The 22,204-nt window shown below is 36.4% G+C and overlaps 1 protein-coding gene and 1 long non-coding RNA gene across 2 annotated transcripts; both read right to left on the bottom strand.

Moving 5' to 3' along the window:
- Positions 1 to 11,543: 11,543 nt before the first annotated feature.
- Positions 11,544 to 14,270, bottom strand: LOC147557822 (uncharacterized). Its single transcript, XM_086658946.1, has 3 exons — positions 14,205 to 14,270; positions 13,018 to 13,212; positions 11,544 to 11,606 (listed from the first exon to the last, which is right to left on the bottom strand). Exons 1-3 carry the CDS (start codon positions 14,268 to 14,270, stop codon positions 11,544 to 11,546), a joined length of 324 nt encoding a protein of 107 aa, XP_086515072.1.
- A 3,421-nt stretch (positions 14,271 to 17,691) lies between these two features.
- LOC147557821 (uncharacterized) lies at positions 17,692 to 19,932 on the bottom strand. Its single transcript, XR_015234196.1, has 2 exons — positions 18,606 to 19,932; positions 17,692 to 18,535 (listed from the first exon to the last, which is right to left on the bottom strand). It is a non-coding gene; the product is annotated as an uncharacterized LOC147557821 (long non-coding RNA).
- Positions 19,933 to 22,204: the final 2,272 nt, after the last annotated feature.

The following is a 22,204-nucleotide window of genomic DNA, read 5'->3' as shown; positions in this document are numbered from 1 at the left end:
GTCATCAAAATCTATAATCCAATATGTACGAGACCATGAGTGGTCATTATTGGTCTGGAATGTTTGTACTTTTTGTGAAAAACATAATATTGAAGTTGTTGATCTTAATGGTTCGTACATAGTTCAAAGGGAGAAGTAGAAGGAATGCACAACAAATTACAAACCTGTATCACTATCAAGTGGAGATTTTCAATACCGTTATTGATATACAACTTCAACAATTAAATGTTCGGTTCACTGAGAAGAATACCGAGTTGCTCCGTTGTATGACATGTTTGATTCCATCTAGAGATTTTTTCCTTTTCGACAAAAGTAAATTGATGCGTCTTGTTGAATTTTATCCGTCAGATTTCAGTAGTCTTGACACTATGCTACTAAGTTCTCAGCTTGATAATTACATTTATGATATAAGGCAAAATGATGATTTCTCAAATTTAGATGGAATTGGAGATCTTGATAGAACATTGGCGGAAATTAAGAGGGATAAAGCATATCATTTAGTTTATCTGCTTATCGCATTAGCACTAACTTTGCCGGTTGCAACTGCCTCTGTTGAAGCTAGTTAAAACACGCTTAAGAAACAGGATGAGTCAGGGCCGTGCCTGAGAATTTCGGGGCCCCGTGCCAAATTTAACTGTAGGGCTTTCGAACAAAAAAATTACAAGCAAGAACCGAACAAAATGCAACATAATCTATTAGTAGATAAATGAAAACTATGGATAAATCCAAATGCATTTCGAAGAAAATAGTCGTAGAAAAAAAAAAGTTAATTCCTATATGGCCCCCTACTTTGTGACCAGCTTCCTTTATGGCCCCCGAATTTCTGTAAATTCAAATATGACCCCCTATTTTCATGGAAATGTCATAACTACCCTTCCCATTAATATATTTTCAAAATAAAATTAAAAACAAAATCCTAAATTCCACCTCACTTCCCTCTCCACCACTCATCTCTCTCCACGTCACCTATCTCTCCAACTCACCTCTCTCTCTCTCCAAGTCAGCACTCTCATGAAGGTCGCCGGCCAGAAAATTTTCCGGCCGGCGATCTTCGAACTTAAAAAGAAATTTTTTTTTTTTTCACTCACCTCTCTCTCTCCAAGTCAGCACTCACATGAAGGTCGCCGCCCGGAAAATTTTCCGGCCGGCGACCTTCAAACTTCAAAAAAAAAAAAAAATTTTTTTTTTCACTCATCTCTCTCTCTCTTTAAAAATTCCGGCGAAGGGGGTTTCCCTTCGCCGGAATCTGGTCTGTTCTTCAACAAACCTATTATGGTCTGTTGAAGAACATACCGATCTGGTCTGTTCTTCAACAGATCCGGTCTGTTCTTCAACAGACCAGATTCCGGCGAAGGGAAACCTCTTCGCCGGAATTTTTAGAGAGAGAGAGAGATGAGTGAAAAAAAAAAAAAATTTTTTTTTTAAGTTTGAAGGTCGCCGGCCGGAAAATTTTCCGGCCGGCGACCTTCATGTGAGTGCTGACTTGGAGAGAGAGAGAGAGGTGAGTGAAAAAAAAAAAAAAATTTTTTTTTTTTAAGTTTGAAGGTCGCCGGCCGGAAAATTTTCCGGCCGGCGACCTTCATGAGAGTGCTGACTTGGAGAGAGAGAGAGGTGAGTTGGAGAGATAGGTGACGTGGAGAGAGATGAGTGGTGGAGAGGGAAGTGAGGTGGAATTTAGGATTTTGTTTTTAATTTTATTTTGAAAATATATTAATGGGAAGGGTAGTTATGACATTTTCATGAAAATAGGGGGCCATATTTGAATTTACAGAAATTTGGGGGTCATAAAGAAAGCTGGTCACAAAGTAGGGGGCCATATAGGAATTAACTCAAAAAAAATTTATATTTTGATAACATTTTTATATATAAAGAATTTGCGAATGAAGAATATATTTTATTCTATCTTAAATTATACTTATAACCATATATAGTGAAATTCAAAATTCTCGTAAAATGTTGGATCTTAACATATATATAATACCTATCGTTAGAATTTTATAAAAATCATATTAGATAATACAATAGTTAAGAAAAGGTGTAACGGAGCAAAAATGAAGATTAATTTAACAATATTTCTCTTACCCTCTTAAAGCCAGGTAAAAAAAAGACAGCCATGTGACTTGAACTTGGGACCAATGGGTGAGAAGTTAAGGACTTTGCCAGTTGAGCTAGTGTACGTTATACGTTTGAAGTATGGTCTTTAAAGATAATATATGAAATTTGACATGAATTTTTTTAGCAAGTGGGCCCTTTGGTGGTGGGGGGCCCTGTGCGGGCGCCCTGCCCGCACCCCCCACGGCACGACCCTGGGATGAGTGGTGCGTGGCTAGATGATAGTTTAGTGGTCTTTACTGAAAAAGAAGATTTTAGTGAAATTGACAATGAGTCGATTATGCGAACATTTCAAAATATGAACTCTCGTAGAGGTCAATTGCGTTTGTAATCGTTGATGTATCAATATAATAAATGAATATAAGTATTTTATTAATTATTGTGTTTCCAAAAAAAAAAAAAATTATTTATATATAAATCTGCACCCTCTAAGTGAAAATCCTGGATCCGTCCCTATACAGACGCATTCAATTTAGATTTAGACTTTTAAGTTAGTGATGTTGCCTACTTCCTAAATCTATATATCGGAATTTAAAGTATTTTATTTATTGATATTTTATCAAGAGTGAGAGATGCTTTAGTCTATCTATTTGAGCTCAGACGAAAGACAATGAGCTTGAATTGTCTTTAGGTAGTTGAGAAAACAAAGCAATAATCAACTTGGCAAAAATAATAGTTCTCTAATTAAGTGTTAAGTGAATTGTCTTTATGTAGTTAAGAAACAAAGAAACAATTGGCAAAAATTATAATTCTCTAATTAGGTTCCTAAGTAGAGTACATTGTGTTAGACTAATCCCACGTCCGAGAATAGTGCCAAGTAAGGGAGAGTACAATGTGTTAGAAAAATCCCACGTGGGAGAACAATGATCTAGTATCCAAGAATATAATGTTTAGGTCCTCTCCTCTTATTTGTCAATTGAATTTGAGTTTGACAACCACAAACTTAAAATGATACTAGATATAGGTCCACAAGTGATAGCTCTGAAATCCACACATAATACGTCATCCGAAAAAATACGTATTAGACTGTAAAAACCACCCCACGTGAGGATCCGTGTGTGAATAATCCCAGATGGGAGAATGGTGATCTAAAAACCACCAACTTAACACAACAAAAAGATCTGCACTTGGAAATATCAAATATTTTCTGAAGAGTGGAATCAACCGCTACCTCCCAACTTGACATAGTTCATATAAGAAACCCCAAGTTGGTTTTATTTATGTTCTTTAAAATTTAATTATTTCTCTCTCTAACTCTTTCTTTCTTGTGTGAGTTTAATTTCATTTGTTATTGAGCTGTCTTTATGTGCAAGTTGAGAGTGCAAGAGGATGAGGACAAACTTTAATGTAACCCTTATTAGACTTACTTGTTTATGTTTGAACCCTTCAAATGACACCCACTTTTTCCTCTTTATTCCCGCTTCTATACTTCTTCTTTCATCCTCATCAAAATCAATGAATCAAGACTTAAACTTTGAATCTTAATTTCTAATTAAAACCCACCATCTAACCCTAATTCCATGCTATTTATACTTCTTAATTGCCTGTCTTATATGGGGAGATAAAGACACATAGATGGTGCAAATAAGAACAAAAATACCAAAGTTGGGCTTTGTAAAAGTAAATCCAAACTATATTCTTTGTTATACATGAAAAACTGAACTTCCCATACAAAAACAAAATGTCTTTCACTGCAAGTTTTAGAAATGCCTTGCATGTTCAACTATTTGGTAAGATGGAGTAGAAATTTTCAGCTTTATTGTCAACTAGTGGCATGTTAAATATGGGGATGACAGTTAGAAGATTCCAACTTATCTGCTAATTCCTTCATCAAAAAAAAAAACTTATCTGCTAATATTATTATCCATGAAGAACGAAATTATTTTGTCCTATTAGTTGCTTTATGAACTCCTTTCATGGATACTAACGCCATGCAACAATTTTGGATGTTTTCGAGCCGAAACTGTTGACATAAAAGTGGTCAGTATATACTTTCAACCAGGATTAGGCAATTTGTCACATATGCAAAAAAACGGAATCCCACAAGAGAGAGGATGAGCACTATAACCACCAATTACGATATCTTGGACTCTAAAAGCTATATAAAAACTTTTACGGTCATCTTAGGGGGACATGAAAGCCCATCTATTCCTAGATCTATTTTATTTATTGTCTAAATTACATGTGATAAATCTCGATGACAACTTCTTCCACTGAGACTCGATCCCACACCCTCATGTGCTTAAGAGAAAATGTCAAGTGGCGAGCCCATAAATTTTCATTTATGGGAGAACTTTTAAGAAGAAAAACCCACGGTCCACCATCCTTTGGTGTAACAGTTGGACACCCCTCTTAAGTCCATGAGGTCGTTGGATCGAGTCTCGGTGGAAGCAGTTTGCCATCAAGATTTATCCTATGTAATTTAGGCAATATATAAAGTAAATATTGTAGTAAATTTGTCGGGCTTTAGGACTATTTCATTATGGTTTAAATTAGGCAATTATCGTGCTCATTACATCTTCATGATGTATCAATGCCTTGTAACGACTAACATAAATCGTAGTCGATTTATCAAAAAAAAAAAAAAAACCCATGTAAAAATAAATAAATCGAACAATTTCTTTTTACTCATTATGTTTAAATTTATTGTATTGAATGCCTTTCGCATCGAATGCATTCTGGAACGACTTAATAAAATGGGTTATTTCACAAATAGCCCCCAACTTTGTGATCGGTTTCCTGCCTAGCCCCCTACTTTATCAAAAATACCCAGATGACCCACTTTTTGAGCTACTGTTATAACACCGTTAACTAGTCATCACCTTCTCTCCTCCATCTCATCACTCTCTCTGCCACCTCATCTTCTCGCCACCTATCTCCGGCGAAGGTCGCCGACCGGCCATTTTTCCGGCCGGCGACCTTCAACCATTAAAAAAAATTTAGACTTCTCTCTCTCTAAAATATATTTTTTTTAATTTCCTCTTTCTTCTTCTTCCTCTTCCTCTCTCTTCTTCTTTCTCTCTAACATCCCTCTCTCACTCTAAACATAAAAAAGAGGTAGGTCTGTTCTGTTAAAGATCTGTTCTGTTCTTTAACAGAAATATGTTCTGTTCTTTAACAGAAATCTGTTCTATTCTTTAACAGAAATCTGTTCTGTTCTTTAACAGAAATCTGTTCTGTTCTTTAAACAGAAGAACAGAACAGATCTGTTCTGTTCATCTGTTCTTTAAACAGAACAAATCTATTCTTTAAACAAAACAGATCTGTTCTGTTCGTGGATCTTTAAACAAAATAGAAACTGTTCTGTTCTTTAAACAGAACAGAACAGATTAACAAAACAGACCTTCAAGGTCTGTTCTGTTCAACCATCAAAACAGACCTTGAAGGTCTGTCCTACCTCCGGCGACGTAGCCGGAGGTCTAGAGAGAGAGGACAGAGATAAGGTGGGAAAGAGAGAGAAAGAAGAAAGAGAGAGAGAGAAAGAAGAAAGAGAGAGAGAAGAGAAAGAGAAAGAGAAAGAGAAAGAGGAAATTAAAAAAAGAAATCTTTTTTTAGAGAGAGAGAGAGAGACGTGAGAGAAATTTATTTATTTTTTTAATGGTTGAAGGTCACCGACCGGGAAAATGGCCGGCCGGCGACCTTCGCCAGAGAAGACGATGAGGTGGCGAGAAGATTAGGTGGCAAAGAGAGGTGATGAGTGGAGGAGAGAAAGTGATGCCTAGTTAACGGTGTTATAACGGTAGCTCAAAAAGAGGGCCATCTAGGTATTTATAACAAAGTAGGGGGCTAGGCAGGAAACTGGTCACAAAGTTGGGGGCTATTTAGGAAATAACCCTAATAAAATAAAGTAAAAAATGCGAATATTTTCTTCCAATCAACGTAATGTTGTTTAATTCTTCTTTGAATGATTCAAAAAATTACATATGTAAATTTAATTATGTTCTTTATTTTACTTTTAAAGTAATTTAGATAAAAATTTTGAAAAGAAAAAAAAATCACAATTTCAACTAGAAATATAAAGACAAAGGGAAGGAAAAACGACATTTACCTTTTAGTGGACAAAATTTACATTTGAGCAACATTCTACGATCACGGTTTTGCACAAAAAAATGTTACATTTTATTTGGATAGTTTAGTTACACTTTTATTTAAATAAATAATCGAGCTAGGTAATTAATGTAATAAAAATGTAAATGTTATACAAGAAAAAAACAACCTAATTTTGGAGAGGAGATGAATAAAAAAAATTGTATTACTCAACAGATAAGATTTACCAAGAAATTAAATTACCAAAAAACACTGCTATATATCATTTCACGTATGAAGAATGAGTTTATAGTGAGGTGACATTTAGACTATTTTATATGGACTTGAATTGTAGTTGCATAATATTTGTGGCGGGTACATGATGGGTCATGAAAATGTCCCATCTGAGTCGTTCAACTTAGGCGAATTAGTCAATTTCGAGCTTTTATTATAATAAAATAACTGGTTTATTTTGTTAGGTGTCTTTGCGGAGTTAGGTGTGAAAAATGAGTAAAAACGGAGGGAAGGTACACAAAGGGCATTTCGATCATTTATAGCCAAGGGTATTCTGGTAATTTTGGTCAAGATGAGTATACGATGAAAAATATAGTCAAAGACGAGTCTGTAGGAGAAAGCAGAAGTCAATTCGGAGTCCGGACAAGCAAATTAGCCAAAGTCAATACTAGAGTCAAGCAAGGTTGACTAGTGGGATGCTTTTAGTTACGGTTTTAGCTAGTGGGATAAAAATATGTGACGTGGCAAAATCTGGAGACCAGTTACGATATGACTCGGTAACCCGCGACTTGCGAAATCATCTCAGATTGCATGATCCAGTATGGCGCGTTATAGCCTTGACTTCCGTAGTCCCGACATGCATGCGCCATCTGGACCGTTGGCATCCGCATGCCTTAGATCCAATGCTCAATGTTCGATGCCGCAGATTCTTGTTTACAAAGCGTGGTAGCCGTGTTTTGTGAACAAAGATTGGGTACATTGCATTGCAACTTAATTTCCATAGTCCCACCCACGTGCATCTCGTTCTCATCCATCCAGATCCGTGCTTCTGTGATCCAACGACTACTATATTGTGAGCAGTTTAACAACCATGAATCCGGTCACACCCTAGCATCCGAATTTTCATTTAAGGTCCGTTTGATTCATTGGAATGTGTGAGTAAGAAAATGAACCTTTTTCTGATGGGAAAGAAAACAATTGTTTTCGCATGTGAATTGAGTTTTAAAATGTTTGATAAAGTTGTTAGAAAATGTTGGAGTGCCTTCAGAAAGTTATGATCTCTTCTTTTATATACCAATTCAATGAGGGTGCCTTTAGAATGTTAGTCTTATTTCTAATCCTACCCAAATCGAGATTTAGGGTTAAAAAAATATCAGAACCTGCATTTGGGGGGAAAAACTCTAATTTCTCCAAAATTTTTTTTTTTTTTGAGCAAAAGTTCATAAATAAACATAAAGTTACATTGTTCGGCCTCGGATTACAATAAAGTAAAACATATAAGGACTAAAATGTAACAAATTTAACGTCTAAAGGGCTAAAACAACAACTTGGATTTAGTTCGGTAGTAAAGCAGCAGCCGCCAAATTGTGTGCCTCCAAATTACAATGTCTCGGACAGTAGCTGAATGTGACTTGGGTATTAGAAACCCTAATACGTAGGTTATTTACAGCCGTTGAGATGCGCCAAGGTACTTCCATATCAACCGTCGAGATTAAATCTAGGGCAACTTTTGCATCTCCCTAAATTATAAAAGCCGTCAATCCCAAGTCTACCGCTAACTCCATCCCAACTTTGAAGCCATTAATCTCGCTATCTAGGGCAGAAATAGGCTGTATTCTTCTCGATTTTGTTCCTAAAATGACTCCATTAGAGTCTCTTGCAATGGCACCGCATGATGCTTCCTCTGGTTTAAACGAGCCGTCGAAATTTATCTTTATCTCTCCTGTTGAAGGAGGACACCATTGTTGTACCTGCATGAAGTTGTTAGAAGGTTGGAGTTCATTAAAATTTGGGAGATACCTCATGGTTTGCTTCATACGCCACCAACATCGATTTAAATCCGGGTTACGGTTGCGAAAGTATTTTTCATTTCTTTCCTTCCACCATTCCCACATCAGGTGAGTAATCTCAAACCAGACTTTGTTGTTGTTTGTTTCATCCAATAAGATCTTCTTAAGGTAGATTTTAGGATCCATTTTAATCTCTGCTACCTCTATTATTCCAGATAATCTCACTAACTCTTGAAATTTTGGGCAATCTGAAAACAAATGATGAATTGTTTCGATTTCTCCTTCTTCACACAGTAGACAATTTTGAGGTATATTCATAACTCTTTTCCCAATATTTTTGAGTGTTGGTAATCCATCATGAATGATCTTCCAAATAAAGGTTTGAATCCGAGGTATCATCTTACCTTGTTTCCAAAACTTTTTCCATGGAAAATTTTGAATGACTTCTGGGAGTTCTGGGTTAATTTTAATTTCCTCATAATAAGACTTGGTTGTGAATTTTCCTGTTGGTGTTTGTTTCCAAATCATTCTATCTCTTTGATAAGTCTGTGGGAGTTGAATACTTACAATAGCCTGTGTGGTTGTAGCATCAAAGTATGTTGAAATAAGATTTATATTCCAGCTGTTTGTATCCTGCAATATCAGATCTGATACCCAAAATACATTTGAAGGTAGATTATCAATCATGTTAGGGATATGGTTAGGTAATGTTGGTATCCAGGGATCCGATCTGATTTTAATCGAAGTACCATTACCAATAATCCACAAAACATTTTGTCGAATGGTCTGTTTAGTTTTATTCATAGCCTGCTAGAAAGTGGAAGATGATTGTTTTGTGTCGGTTGACCAATAATCATCTTGTTTAATGTATTTGGAGTTAAGGAGTTTCACCCAAATTGCTTGGGGTTGGGTGATGAATCTCCAAGTCATTTTAGCTATGAGAGATTGGTTTACCTCCTGGATCGACCTAATGCCTAATCCCCCTTTGTGTTTAGGACTCGTAATAAGCTCCCATTTCAGAAAGTGGATTTTCTTATCAGCCGAAGTATGATCCCACCAAAAAATGGCTACTAATTTCTCCAAAATTAAGAGAGGGATGATTGAGAGAGTTTAAAGAAGATATTGGTTTGGAGGCCGTCCAATTTTAGGAAGGTCTCCATGATTGAAATGGAAACATAAAGGCAAATATAGTTGTACGTGGAAGGAATCCAAGTAACAACCCAACAATTTATGCATGGAAAGATTAAAGAGAAACATGATCATCAAGTTCAAGCACTCCTATCTGCATAACCTCTCCATCTTTTCGTTGGAATCCAACAACCCATATTGGTCCTTTTTCGGTCTGATGCTCTGGAAAATAAGAAATTGATGATGGGGTTTTTCGGGAGGAGAGAGAACGTGTTATGAGGGTGGGAAAACAACTTTCACATGTTGTAGATGGGAAAATTTTGCACTTCATTTTCCAACCTTTTTTTCTGACGGAATTCAGTTTTGACACTGTTTTGGTTGAATAAAACGATGGAAAATCCATTTTCGTAACTCGATTTTCACACTATCAAACGGACCCTTAAAAAGCACCAACGGCCGGAAGCTTTCTTTGACCATTTAGGGTTTGCGAAATTACCAATTAACCCCCCATTTAGTTCCCACTTGATTTCCAACCAACAAGAATCCTTCCTTGCACCGAAAGCAAGCTAAATATCACCACTTTACCTTTCTCAACCTTATTTTTTAAAATCCTAACCACCAACCGATATAAATAACTCTTTTTTTCTTATGTAGACTTGATATCCCTCTCAATTCCTACTTAGCCTCTCCCATCTCTCTCACTCTCTCTCTTCTTTAGTTCTAACTCTAAAACCATCTTCTTCTAGTATCATTAGCCACCTTCATCTCTTATTCTCAATTTCTTTCTACTTCTAATTTCTAAATCTAAATTCTATTTCTAACCTATCTTCTTCCCCCATTTCTTTTCTACAACCTATTTCTTTTTAATTTCTCTTCTAAACCTCTCTTTTTTCACCTATTCTCAAGCAATAAAAAGTGTTATTATTTGGATTTGGAGCATAATTGAGATCATTTTGGAGAATATTTGGCGCAAAGATTTGATGTATTGGGTTACTTCTTTTTTCTGTCTCATTTATTTTCATGTATTTTGTTTTATTAATGAACATGTCTTCAAATTCAATGAGCAGCTAATTTTATATCTAGGATTCTTTCTTGAGATGTGTTATTGATTGATTGAATCATTTAAGTGAGCTTTAATGTCTATTAATTGTCTTTCCATTTAGATTTTATCTTCTTTTCTTTGTTCATGCTTCATAATTAGATATCTCATACTTTCGTTAAGTTGTTAGATGAAATATGCTTGTTAGATCATGAATAATAGTTAAAGAGTAAAGTCTTTATATGATAGTTAATTAGAAATACATGATTATGAAATGAGTTTATCAAGAATATCTTCTGAAATTTAATTAGTCCTTTATATTAGATTTTGAGTTACATTGAAAAAGGATTAGTTAATTAAGTGCATGTTTTAGGGAGTGAATTTATGTCGTGGAATCGAAAATCCTAGATCTCTTCTCATATTGCTTTTATTCTTCTTTAGTCTATTGTTGTTTACTTATTAAAATTATTTTCAAACAAAATCAATTTTATGAATGGGGTGTTGATTTAAGATTTAAATCAAAATTACTTTCCTCGTGGATCGATTTCGGACTTCCGGATACTTTCGGGAATAGACCCATTTTGGGCCTATCAGTACATAAAGACAAGTGGATTTCTCATTGGTAACTAAATGGTGGGCTTCTTGCAAAAAAGAAAATGGTGGCATTCAATTTGGAGTAATTCTAAACTTTTAAGGCGAGGTATGTGGAGCTTGTGGGGGCACATGCCCCCGCATGCCTTTACTAGCCTCACCCCCGCATGCCTTTACTAGCCTCACCCCACATTCCCCTTCCTAGCCTCGCCCATGGGAGTGTCCAACTACTACACCAAAGAGTGGTGGACTCTTAATATGATTTCTTTTTTGGATAATTGTGTTATCTCTCCTTTTTTTTTGGATAAAATGAAACTTACTCTTAACAATTGAAATCACCAAACAAAGACATTCAATTCCTAAATATCATTTGCTAAGCTACCACAACAAATAGAGAACGATCTCCTCTTATTTTACTGAACTAGTAAAATGTAACCGGTCTAAAAGTTTAAGTCTATTATACAATTACTTTCAGCAAAGAAAGGAAGAAGAAAAATGAGAAAAATAAATAGATGAACACAAAACAGTCGTTATTTTCCTCCAATGCCTGTCTGACCATATAAGATTAGTATCCATATTCTGCTATAACAGTAGAGTCCAAAACCTCCTTTACCTATTCAAATTTACATGAACATGATCATAATGCTGGCTGAGGCTCTAGGGAAGTTTTGCAGCTTCTCACTAAACTTCATTATCATTGGTCGCGGCTTTGGAGAATAAAGAAAAATCTCCGGGAAATCCATGTTTCTTTGTGAAATCTCCAAGGAATATTTTCCTATGGGGAATACAGACAATTTTTACAATTTTACAAAATTAACTTTAAGTAAAAAATTTTATTTTTTTTAATTTAAGTCCTTTCTCCGTCTTTCTTCTTCCCCTTCTATTTCTTATTCTCTAGAGAAAAACTCATCCATCTCATCTCCTCCATAACTTCCAGCCAAACTTTTTGTTCTTCCTTCACCATCACTTCTCTTACTTATCTTCCTCAAGTCTCCAACCTCTAGTACCCTTATTTCTCTAAAATCAAAAACAAAGTTAGAGAGATACAGAGGGAAAAACATTTTAAATCCTAGAAATTCGTAAAGAAAGTCTCTTGAGGTTCTTAATACATCTTTTCATCACTTCTAAACATACTAGATTTGCTCTCCATGTTTCGAGGGTTTAGTGATTAGAAGAAAACCGAGCTTTGGAGAAGAAGATGAAGAAAAGAAGAAACGCTTGGAAGGAGTTTAGGGTTTAGATCCATAGAAGATGTCGTTATTATAAAAGTTCCTTTTAAATTGTTTTTTAGGATCTTCTAAAAATTTAATTTTTTTGAACTCCAAAATTGGAAGCCTTGTACTAACAAATAGATAAAAAAATCAATCTCAGTTGACCAATTTTGTAAAAAAAATTTGTTCACTAGAGATTTTTCTTTATTCCCCAAAGTCGCAGCCTTATCGTTTCCTCTCTCTGACGAGTCTCAACAGGCAAGGTGGCAAAATCAAGAACAACTTTCTCCAAGAAGGGAGAATTCTTCAACAAAATTCTCGAGCAGTTGAGTTCATTAACACATCCGAAGAGCCTTCAAACTTTGACATACTTCAGGCGATTGAGCAATCATGGCAATAAAGACCCTGCCTCTCAATAGTTACCTGAAGTAAATTATATCTCATAGACAAAGGGATATAATCGTGTTTGGGAAAATAACCCCCATTAATTTCCAACGAGATAGATGCTATGTTAGGAGAGATCTTCATAAGTGCATGATTGCACGAAATGAGTCTATTAAAAGCCATGAATAAAGCTTCACGCGTCATATATTATAACGTTGACGGTGCTAAATCTCTAACAACTCAGGAGATTCTGAGATAACCTCAAGGAAGGCAGACAATAAACTTGGATCCTTCTCGTTATGTCACACTCTAAGAAATCTCATCACACGTTGAGTGTATAATTCTCTCTGTTGTATTGGGAGCTTGAAAAAATATTCTAGACTTTCACCATATTCCTTTACTACCAATTCAATATCGGCAGTTTCTACGCAAGAAAGGTTACCTAAAGAGTAGTCTTGTGACAAATAATCTTTGTAAACGAAGGATTTGAGATTTGTAGTACACAACTTGACAGTGTTGGGATTATTGTGTAAAATGAGTGTTTCTCAATTTGAAGTTCCGCAAGTTTAATGGAAAAAATGTTGAAATTCCTCTCGTTATCTAGAATACCAGAGTCTATTAAGATCAAAGATTTGAGAACTGGAAGGCTTGAGAAGAATTTCTTAGTGATTTTTTCATCAATCAAAATTGAATTAAGCTTAAGATATTCAAGTTGGGGTAAATGAACAAAATTAGGTAGAATAATCTTTGAGCTTTCATCCTCTTCTAAACACAATCCTAACACCAATTTCGTCAAGGTTTTTTGGGTTCCTAGTCCAAAAATCTACCCTTAAACACACATTTAGTCCACCCTAATATTAATATAGGATTTTAAGCCAAAATAATAATTATAATGGATATTTAGTCCAAATTGACCCATCTCTATAGAAAAAACAGATCTCTATCATTTCTATATACCCATTATAACCTTTTATATAAGAAAAAACCTACTTTTGAGAACCAATCCCCAAAATTCTCTTTCTTTTTTTTTCTCAATTTTTCGATTGATTTCAAACACATGTAGTATAGTTAAAGTATGTCTAGATCTCAAAGTTATTTCTACGACAAAACACATGTAGTATAGTTAAAGTATGTCTAGATGTCAAAGTTACAGTGTCTTTCTGTTTATTGACTCTTGTTTTGTTTCATAAATAACGTGTTATTTATTGTTAAAGTTTCATACTTTATTTTATTTTTTGTATATGTGTCATAAATAACACATAATGTATCAACAATGTTTCTTCCAAAAGGGAAAAGGACTAGAATCCTATTTTCTGAGAAGATTGGACCTTAATCCCTTTTTGAATTTTATTTTGGGCCTAAAACCCGTGGATCGTCAATGATTTACATTTAAAGATATTAGATTTACTGATTCACCAGGATAAGGGAGAATCTCATATCCTCTTTCCGTAGTTCAGTGATTTCATAATCTTGTGTATTTCTAAGTTAATTCTCTATATCTCAAAAAATATAGTTTCTTAATATTGTTAAAATTATATCTTGTAAATCAAGTAACAAGCCTAATTAGGGTTTATCGAACATCTATAAATACAGATTGATTTAGTGTTCTTCATCAAGTGAAGACACAATAAATTTTGTGTTCACTAGTTTAATAGTTTACTAGTTCAACATGGTATCAGAGAAGCATACAGAATCCATAGAAGAAATTGTTCCACCATCAAATACTACTCCATCCCTCCCTTTACTCAACCCCATTCATTCCTCAACATCTAATTGGATTGTACTAATTATTTGTTGTGGAAAGCTAAATTTCTACCGTCCCTTTCAATCTTTGATATTGAAGATTTTATTGATGGTTCGAAGTCGCCCCAATTACCTCTACTAAGTGATGGATCTTTTAATCCAATGTTTCTGAGTCCTTGTGTGGTTATAATCGTCTCTCTCCGAATCAGTTCTTCATCAAGTTATCCATTGTCAAACTGCATCTGCTGTTTGGACTTCCTTGGAGCAACAATTTGCTTTCAAATATTCGGCTCATTTACTAAGTTTCATATGTGAGCTTAATGCTATTTAAAAGGGTAATCGAACCATGCATGAGTTTATTTCTCACGCCCGAGTCTTAGCCGACACACTTGCAGCGTCTCATTATGCTATCTCCACACTTGAACTTCAACATGCCATTCTCGATGGTTTGGGTAGTTCATATGAATCCATTGTTTTCTCTTTAACAATAATTATGCAGCAGTTTAACTTTGATAATTTTGCATCTTTTTATACACTTATCAAGTAAGATTGATACACAAAATTTTGTTCTAGTTTCTCATCCACAGGCACATTACACAAATGCATCTCGTTCTCAGCCTGACCATGGTCGTGGCAATGGTAATACTTCTCGAGGTCGTGGTGGTGGTCGAGGAAAGGGTCGATCCTTCCATTTGACATCTACTGTTGATCCTAATGACATGTATGCCAACTTATGGTAGAGGTAATCATCAAGCATGGCCATACTGGAACAAATTTGACAAAATTTTAGGCCAGAGAAAAATAAACCACCCTCCTAGTTTCGTCCACCAATGGCTTATGTAGCTTAAACTTCCAGAGGATATACATACGATTGGACTGCCACTGGAGCTACCAATCATGTGACGAATAACCTTGCTGATATCCAACACCATTATGAGTACAACAACTCAGATCAGGCAAAGGTGTGAGACGGTAATGATGATGCACAAAATGTCCAGACGTTGACTAACGTCAATGAGTCAATAATAGACCAGATGTCCGACGGGCCAACCCGGCTTAAGGTAGCAGGATTGCTGGACCCTCGACGCTCCGCCACCAACGACCCTAACTAGGAGGTCGTCCAAGACTAGCTAAGAGGTATCAACCGTGTTTCGCCTACAACACAGGCAGAAGCCCTAAAATCCCTAAATGAATGAGGGGGGTCCACGTAAGCTAGGTCGATGTCTCACACCCTAAACTGGGGAGGCGGAAGCGCGCCAACAGCTTGCCGACTCAATCCCGAAATCTCCCTAAAAGATCCTAGTCGGTTAAAGAGCTTAAGTGTTTAAGAAAGCTTAGACTTCAAGAGTCTTCAAGGATAAATCATCTCCCCAAAGATCTATCACCTCGGTAGGATATCTACGAAGTATCCTTGAACATAGGAACTTCCAGTTATCCTAGATACGAGATAAATACCAAAAGGAAATCGTAGATACGAACATTGAGGAACTTCCTTCACGGTTGACCGTTGCCGCCTCACCTACGCCACTTATCATAGCTAACTCAGCCTATAAAAGGGCCCCCCATCGTCTTCCACAAGACACCTCGATTTTCACTGAGTAACTCATACTCGCCCCAAAAAGATCAATCAATATTTATTCTTTTACTGCAAAGAGCAATCTGATTGTCTTGAGCGTCGGAGCGGTTTTCGAACCCTTTGCAGGACTTCCCCCCAGATTTTCAAGGAACTTAGGAGCTAAGGAGCAAGAAGTCATGAGCAGGAGCGGGATCAAGGAGCAAGGAACAGAAGCAGGAGGAATCTTAAATGGAATATTCTATCATAACGGAAGCTGTCATGCATCAAGTCCTGATTACTTGCTGATATAACGGAAAGTCATTTTTTGACATCAGCAATTGACGCTAGAAGGAGGGGAGAACTCCAACAATCCTGTCAATTTGGTAACCCAGATCTCTATTCAACTTATGAACTAACCACTGTTTACTCTTTAAGGCAGTCATGTCGTCAGAAGACCATACCCATGAGGGTCCCAGGCCATGCTTCACTCAACGGAAGAACTCCTAGCCAAGATCGAGCAGTTCCGAGTGAAACACCAGTAGAGGGAGGCGAAGATGCATGAACTTCGGGAGAACCTCCCCAAGGCCGAAGAAAAAGCAGAATTGGTTATGAAGGAGTCAACTTTGAAGGAAAAGCGGGAGAACATTAAGATGCAAGCTCGCAGGATTTTTTCCACTCCCACCAGTGTCTTCCCAACGGGACCAGAAGTAGACCGTACCATTGCCCTTGACTCTTACTATTCTTAGAAAACGAACTGGATAAGGTGAGGGTAACGGACCTGACACGACCCTACATCCCCAGACCAATGGCCACCAGGCTAGGATGCATAGACGACCCGACCCTCAGGGACATATTGGTACATCAAGTGGCAGAGTTAACCAACATGTTTGAGAAAGGAGAGGCTCCAAAAAGAGCAGTCATAAACCTCCCACCTCTCAACACAAAGATACTAGAAGCGGAAAAGCCCAAGTGATGGCCCTAGAAAGGTTACCCTAAATAGGTCTCCACCCGCAAGTATACGGGCGTCAAGTAATAATTCCGGTAAGACCGGTTCGTTCCTCAGAGACTAGTTGAATCTATTCTAAAACTAGGAAGTAATAAGATTTTACAATGATTTTGATTTTGGTTTTGGTTTTGGTTTTAAAATAAAATGAATAAAATATTAAAACGATTAAAAAGGTGAACTCAAATGGGGAGAAGTCTAGGGTTTCGAATCCACCTAATCATGGTCAAATAACAACTTATTCATCACTGACATTACATAACGGGATTCTCTCGAACGATGACGGGTCAACTATTGAGTTACAACTAATAAGTATCCACCATAAAAGAATTTAATCTAATAATGATGGATCAAATCGGAGGCATAAACAATGAAAACAATGTCATCGACAAGATCGAACTCACACCACATCATGGATACTAACTATTGTCTATCAACTTATCAAGCATCAACCATAAAAGAACCTAATCTAATGATGGTAGATCAAGCCTAGAAGTATAAACAATGATAGAAAATCACTACGATCACGATAAGAGTTTAAACAATGATATTATGATGAAAAAGTTATACCTACTAAACAGGATGAAGGTTTCATCTATACCCTAGATGGAGATTTAACTACTCATGCTCATTAGAGATTTCATAAATAGTTTCATTAGTAAAATTAAGAGCAACATAATTGAAAGAGAGATCACCAAATAAGAGATTCCTTGATAAAGAAGATGATGACCATTGATGAAGGAGATGGGTTAACAAACTTTTCAACAACTCTCTCTCTCTCTCTCTCTCTCTCTGTTTCTTCTATCTCAGAAAAGAAGAGGAAGTCCAACTCAATGAAATTATTTTAACAATACAGAAAAGAGGGAAGAAGAAAATATGATGAAGGACAAATTGTTTCTTCTCTTCTCAATTGCTCATTCTCTACACTTCTCTCTATAATAGAAAAGAAAAACAGAGATTCTCTCTTTATAAAAGAAGAAATAAAAAGACAACAGAATTGCTTCCTCTCTCTCTCTCTCTCTTTTACTGTATTCTCTTTATTTATCTCTGTTCTTCTCCTTCTCTCTCTCTCTCTCTAATATTTCTTTAAATGCCCAGAGAAGAAGAAGAAGAACTCTTAAATCACTCCAAGTTCAGCTCCCCAGAAGATGAGATCCTTTTAGTCCCGTTCTCTCTCTGTCTTATACAAAACAAAAAGCCAAGCTGCAGCCGAACCTTCTCTCTCTCTAAAAATCTCTTTCCTTCTTCAATTCTTTCTTCCCATTTTCGAATAGATCTCCGGCCAAATCTTTTGTTCTAATTGTTCCCTTTGAGTGATTCCTAAAATCACCTTCTTGGTTATTTCCCTCTCTGTCAAAACAAAATCATCTTTGTTATTCTTTCCCATGAACACCTCTTGTAATCTTGGTATGATCTTCATTCTCTTTTTTTTTGGAAACTTTCTCTACTGTTTATATGTTGAGTGAAGAAGAAATCTCTCTCTATCCAGCTCACGATCCTTTCTTTGATTTCATCTTTATTTCCAATGTAGACAGAGAAAATATCTCACCTTCTATCCCTGCTATCAAAATATTTCTCAATACCTGTTCTTTCCATTTCTAACACAATCCCTTGTTTCCTTTCTTTCTTTGTGACTAGAAGATAAGAGTGAATAAAGAAACATCAGGTCCTTCAATAGCCGAGACTCCCTCTTGTTAATTTCCATACCCATGCTCCTGTCTTTGTTTTAGTTACAACAAATTCAATAATTCAAAACAACTTCCATAAAAGTAGCTCCCCAAAAACGTACCATGTGCTGGTTATAGGGCTTAGATACGGTGTATCGCAGTTGACTATAATGAGTTGCATCACAATCTCAGGTGCAGCCATTTGTTGACTTATTGACAGCGGCCGTTAGATGCACTTTTGGGTACGGTGACACCACGAGATCAGATGTACTGAATCAGGACCCCTAAAGAATTCCCGAAGCACACCCGTCTATGACCGAGAATAGCCCACATAACCTTTCCACCACCTGATCTGGTTCCATCTTGTGCGCCATGTGTCACCAAAAAAAACCCTAGGTTGACTTGATTTTGACCACAACTTTGACACGCTCCAATTTTCTCATCCGAACTCTGTTTCGACTCTCGTTTTCGCCGTTGGGTTCGTCTTGGACTCTACTTTCCATCGAACCATCAATATTAGCCAAAATTACCAGAATATACAAAAGACCAAAATGCTCCGAATGTGTCTTTTGCCAACTTTTATCAATTTTTCGCACTGAACTCCGTAAAGACACCTGAGAAAGGAAATCAAACAAATCATCAGAGTAACCGCTCGAACTAGACTAACAAACCCGAGTTAAGAGATTCAGATGGGACATTTTTATGTCTCATCAAACATCCCCAAACTTAGATTTTGCTAGTCCTCGAGCAAAACAGAAAAATAAACTAAACCTAATTCACCATTTTCGTAGGGAATCACGATTGCACTTAGCTCGTGCAACAAGCCGTTAAACCTCTAGGTTACCTTAGAGGACGAGTTTTGTCTCGTGAGGGTTTGCAGTGAATATACCCACAAAATTCAAAATCTCAAAAATGCAGAAGGGTCTAAATATGATGTGGACTAAAAATGTTTATCCGGTAGATTTTAAAAAGTTAATAGAAATGAAATCTAAGTCGACCAAACCATACAAAAGCTAAAAATTCATTCACTAGTAATGAAGACTCGAAGTGCACGTGACCAGCCAATATGAGTATCATTTCGGCTCCGAAAAGACAAGACCTCGATTACCGTCTTGATACATTTCGCCTCGACTACTGCCTCACGGTCATACGCTCAAAAATTAAAGTCACTCGGAAATGGTTCACTCAATGTGCGAGTATGAGTGTGACGGAAACTCAACACATTACAAAAGATGGACTAAAAGTTTGATGAACGACTGATCTCATAGGAAGGAAACAACCAATAATACGGAATGGGGAAGCTAACCAACTCTTCTCACCTGATCTACTATCTAACAGTGTTTCCTAGAGGTCAATAGGCTCTAATGAGGACTAGAACTCCTGAGAACTAGACGTCTTCAAATCTTCAAGAACTATTTCAAAGGATAAACACTTAAACAAAACTACACAAATACTTTTTCTTCTTTTGATTTTTTTTTTTTTTAATTTCTATTTTCTTTTCTTTCTTCTTTCTTTTTCTTTTTTTTTTTTTTTTTTTTTTTTTCATACGACTCATAATACAAATACTACTTTCTTCACATTATTCTTTCCTTGGTAATATTCTCTTCACTTTGCTTCATGCCTTATTCTCAGGGTTCTAACAAATGGATTTCTATCTTCCTCTAGTTGACACTGTTTTCAAGTTTCTCAGACTACGAGAGAAAGGTTTACTTCCTGATGACATCCCTAGTGGTTGTAAAATTTGAACTCAAGAGATCAAATGAGTTCTTCTTTCAATATTGCGAGGTTGAGTAGCTCTTCATTCTACTCAGAATTAGCTCAGAAGAGATCACTCAAAGCAAAAAGAAAGGCTCAGAATCTCACATGGGTTAAGTCTCCACTAATGATCAATTAAGTTCTCTCAGAAAAGTCTACTCTTCACCTATCTAACACTCACATGGCTAGTGCACAGACAACTTCAAAACTCGAAATTTGTGAAAAAAACTTTTAGCAAACGGATAGTCTGACAAACTAGACTCTATAACTATTAACAAGCAAAAACAACTAGACTCACATTTTTAATCAAAAAAAATTTAAAATTTTGAAAAATTTTGAACCCTTTTGAATTTTTGAAATAAGGACTTAGCAAAAAATTCATTCCCCTATCCCCAAACTTAAACCGAACATTGTCCTCAATGTTCTGAAGACTATGCAAAAAATAACAGGGTGAAGGGAGAGATATTACCCGATTCAACGTCCTCTGCATGGGTTGCCTCCCAGAAAGCGCTAAGTTTAACGTCTTCAGCCAGACGAAACAGATGGTTCGAAAAATAGAAAAAAATTATACCTACTGGATTACAAATATGTGATCAACTGTAAACCAATAGTCGATACATCTGTGGGTCCACCCAAAACACAAAGTTTTCAGTGAACGATAGTCTCACATTTTCGTAACTTGGTGATAGTGTAAGTGAGACTATCAAGAAAGAAGGGCAATCCCCAAACTTAGACGACAATAAGGTCGTTAAGTTTGGCACCGCACTAGAGAGATCAAAAACCGGATAGAAGGGGTCATTATATTGATGATAGACATCGGGAGAGAGTGTTTCAAAATCTACACATGTATTTGAAAGACAAAATGCACAATTATCTAGAGGACTATCAATGATACCCGGATTTAAACTAGGGTTCTCTAAAACAGGTACTTCGGATTCCTTCAATGGAGAAACCCTACTATCAGACTCAAAGTCCCTAGAAGTCGGGTCGGATAGACATTCTGTAATCTCTTTTATCACGATGTAATCGGGGTCCTCTAAAAATTCTAGATCATCGTCTAAGTCAGACGGGTCATTACACTCATTTAACAAATTGGTCAACCATGATTCATCGTCCTTAAGCGAGTCAGGCGACCTCAAATCAACAACCTCTCCATGTTGGGACCACGATCTATCCATCTCTCTTTCAATTTTTTTTTTTTTTTTTTTTTTTTTTTTAAACACGAAAACCGAGGAAGCACTACGAAGATCTTATGAAAAGTACCCACTAACAGGGGATTCGTGGGTGATTAGAGAAAGTTACCTCCCGTTCGAGACGGGCGACGACCTTTGCAGACAACCCGGGCCACTCTCCCCGCGAGTGTTCGAACCCGAGGCTTCGTTTGATTTTCGGTTACAATTTACAAGCCCTCTAATTTAGGGTCAAAACTTTAATCCAAAAAAAAAAAAAAAATTAAGAAAGTCTAAAGTCTCTCTCTCACCAAAAATAATAAAAAAAATAAAACTGTAAATTTCTTCTTTTCGACTCCTCCTCCTTGTTTGTGCCTTCTCTTTCGCTCCTTAATGCCCTACACACCAAAAATAGAGAAGCAAGTCAAAGTGGCCAAAAATCAAAACTTACCAAAAATAAAAACTTTCCAAGATTAGAACAAATTTAAAACATAGTCCCCGGCAGCGGCGCCAAAAACTTGATGGCCCTAGAAAGGTTACCCTAAATAGGTCTCCACCCGCAAGTATACGGGCGTCAAGTAATAATTCCGGTAAGACCGGTTCGTTCCTCAGAGACTAGTTGAATCTATTCTAAAACTAGGAAGTAATAAGATTTTACAATGATTTTGATTTTGGTTTTGGTTTTGGTTTTAAAATAAAATGAATAAAATATTAAAACGATTAAAAAGGTGAACTCAAATGGGGAGAAGTCTAGGGTTTCGAATCCACCTAATCATGGTCAAATAACAACTTATTCA

The sequence above is a fragment of the Eschscholzia californica genome, unplaced genomic scaffold (assembly GCF_041429995.1).
Source record: "Eschscholzia californica isolate CP2 unplaced genomic scaffold, dmEscCali1.0.p SCAF_2, whole genome shotgun sequence".
Lineage (NCBI taxonomy): Eukaryota > Viridiplantae > Streptophyta > Magnoliopsida > Ranunculales > Papaveraceae > Eschscholzia > Eschscholzia californica.
The sequence above is the reverse complement of the archived record's forward strand: the minus strand, read 5'-3'. Positions and strand labels throughout refer to the sequence as shown.

Bases quoted from the DNA above. Each gene is read 5' to 3' on its own strand.
- LOC147557822 (XM_086658946.1), bottom strand. From the start codon at position 14,270: ATGGGGTTGAGTAAAGGGAGGGATGGAGTAGTATTTGATGGTGGAACA. The intron at 13,213-14,204 runs GTATGCTTCTCT...GAATATCTTAAG, and splicing joins CAATTTCTTCTATGGATTCT to CTTAATTCAATTTTGATTGA. The intron at 11,607-13,017 runs GTACTACAAATC...ATGATAATGAAG, and splicing joins TCCCAACACTGTCAAGTTGT to TTTAGTGAGAAGCTGCAAAA.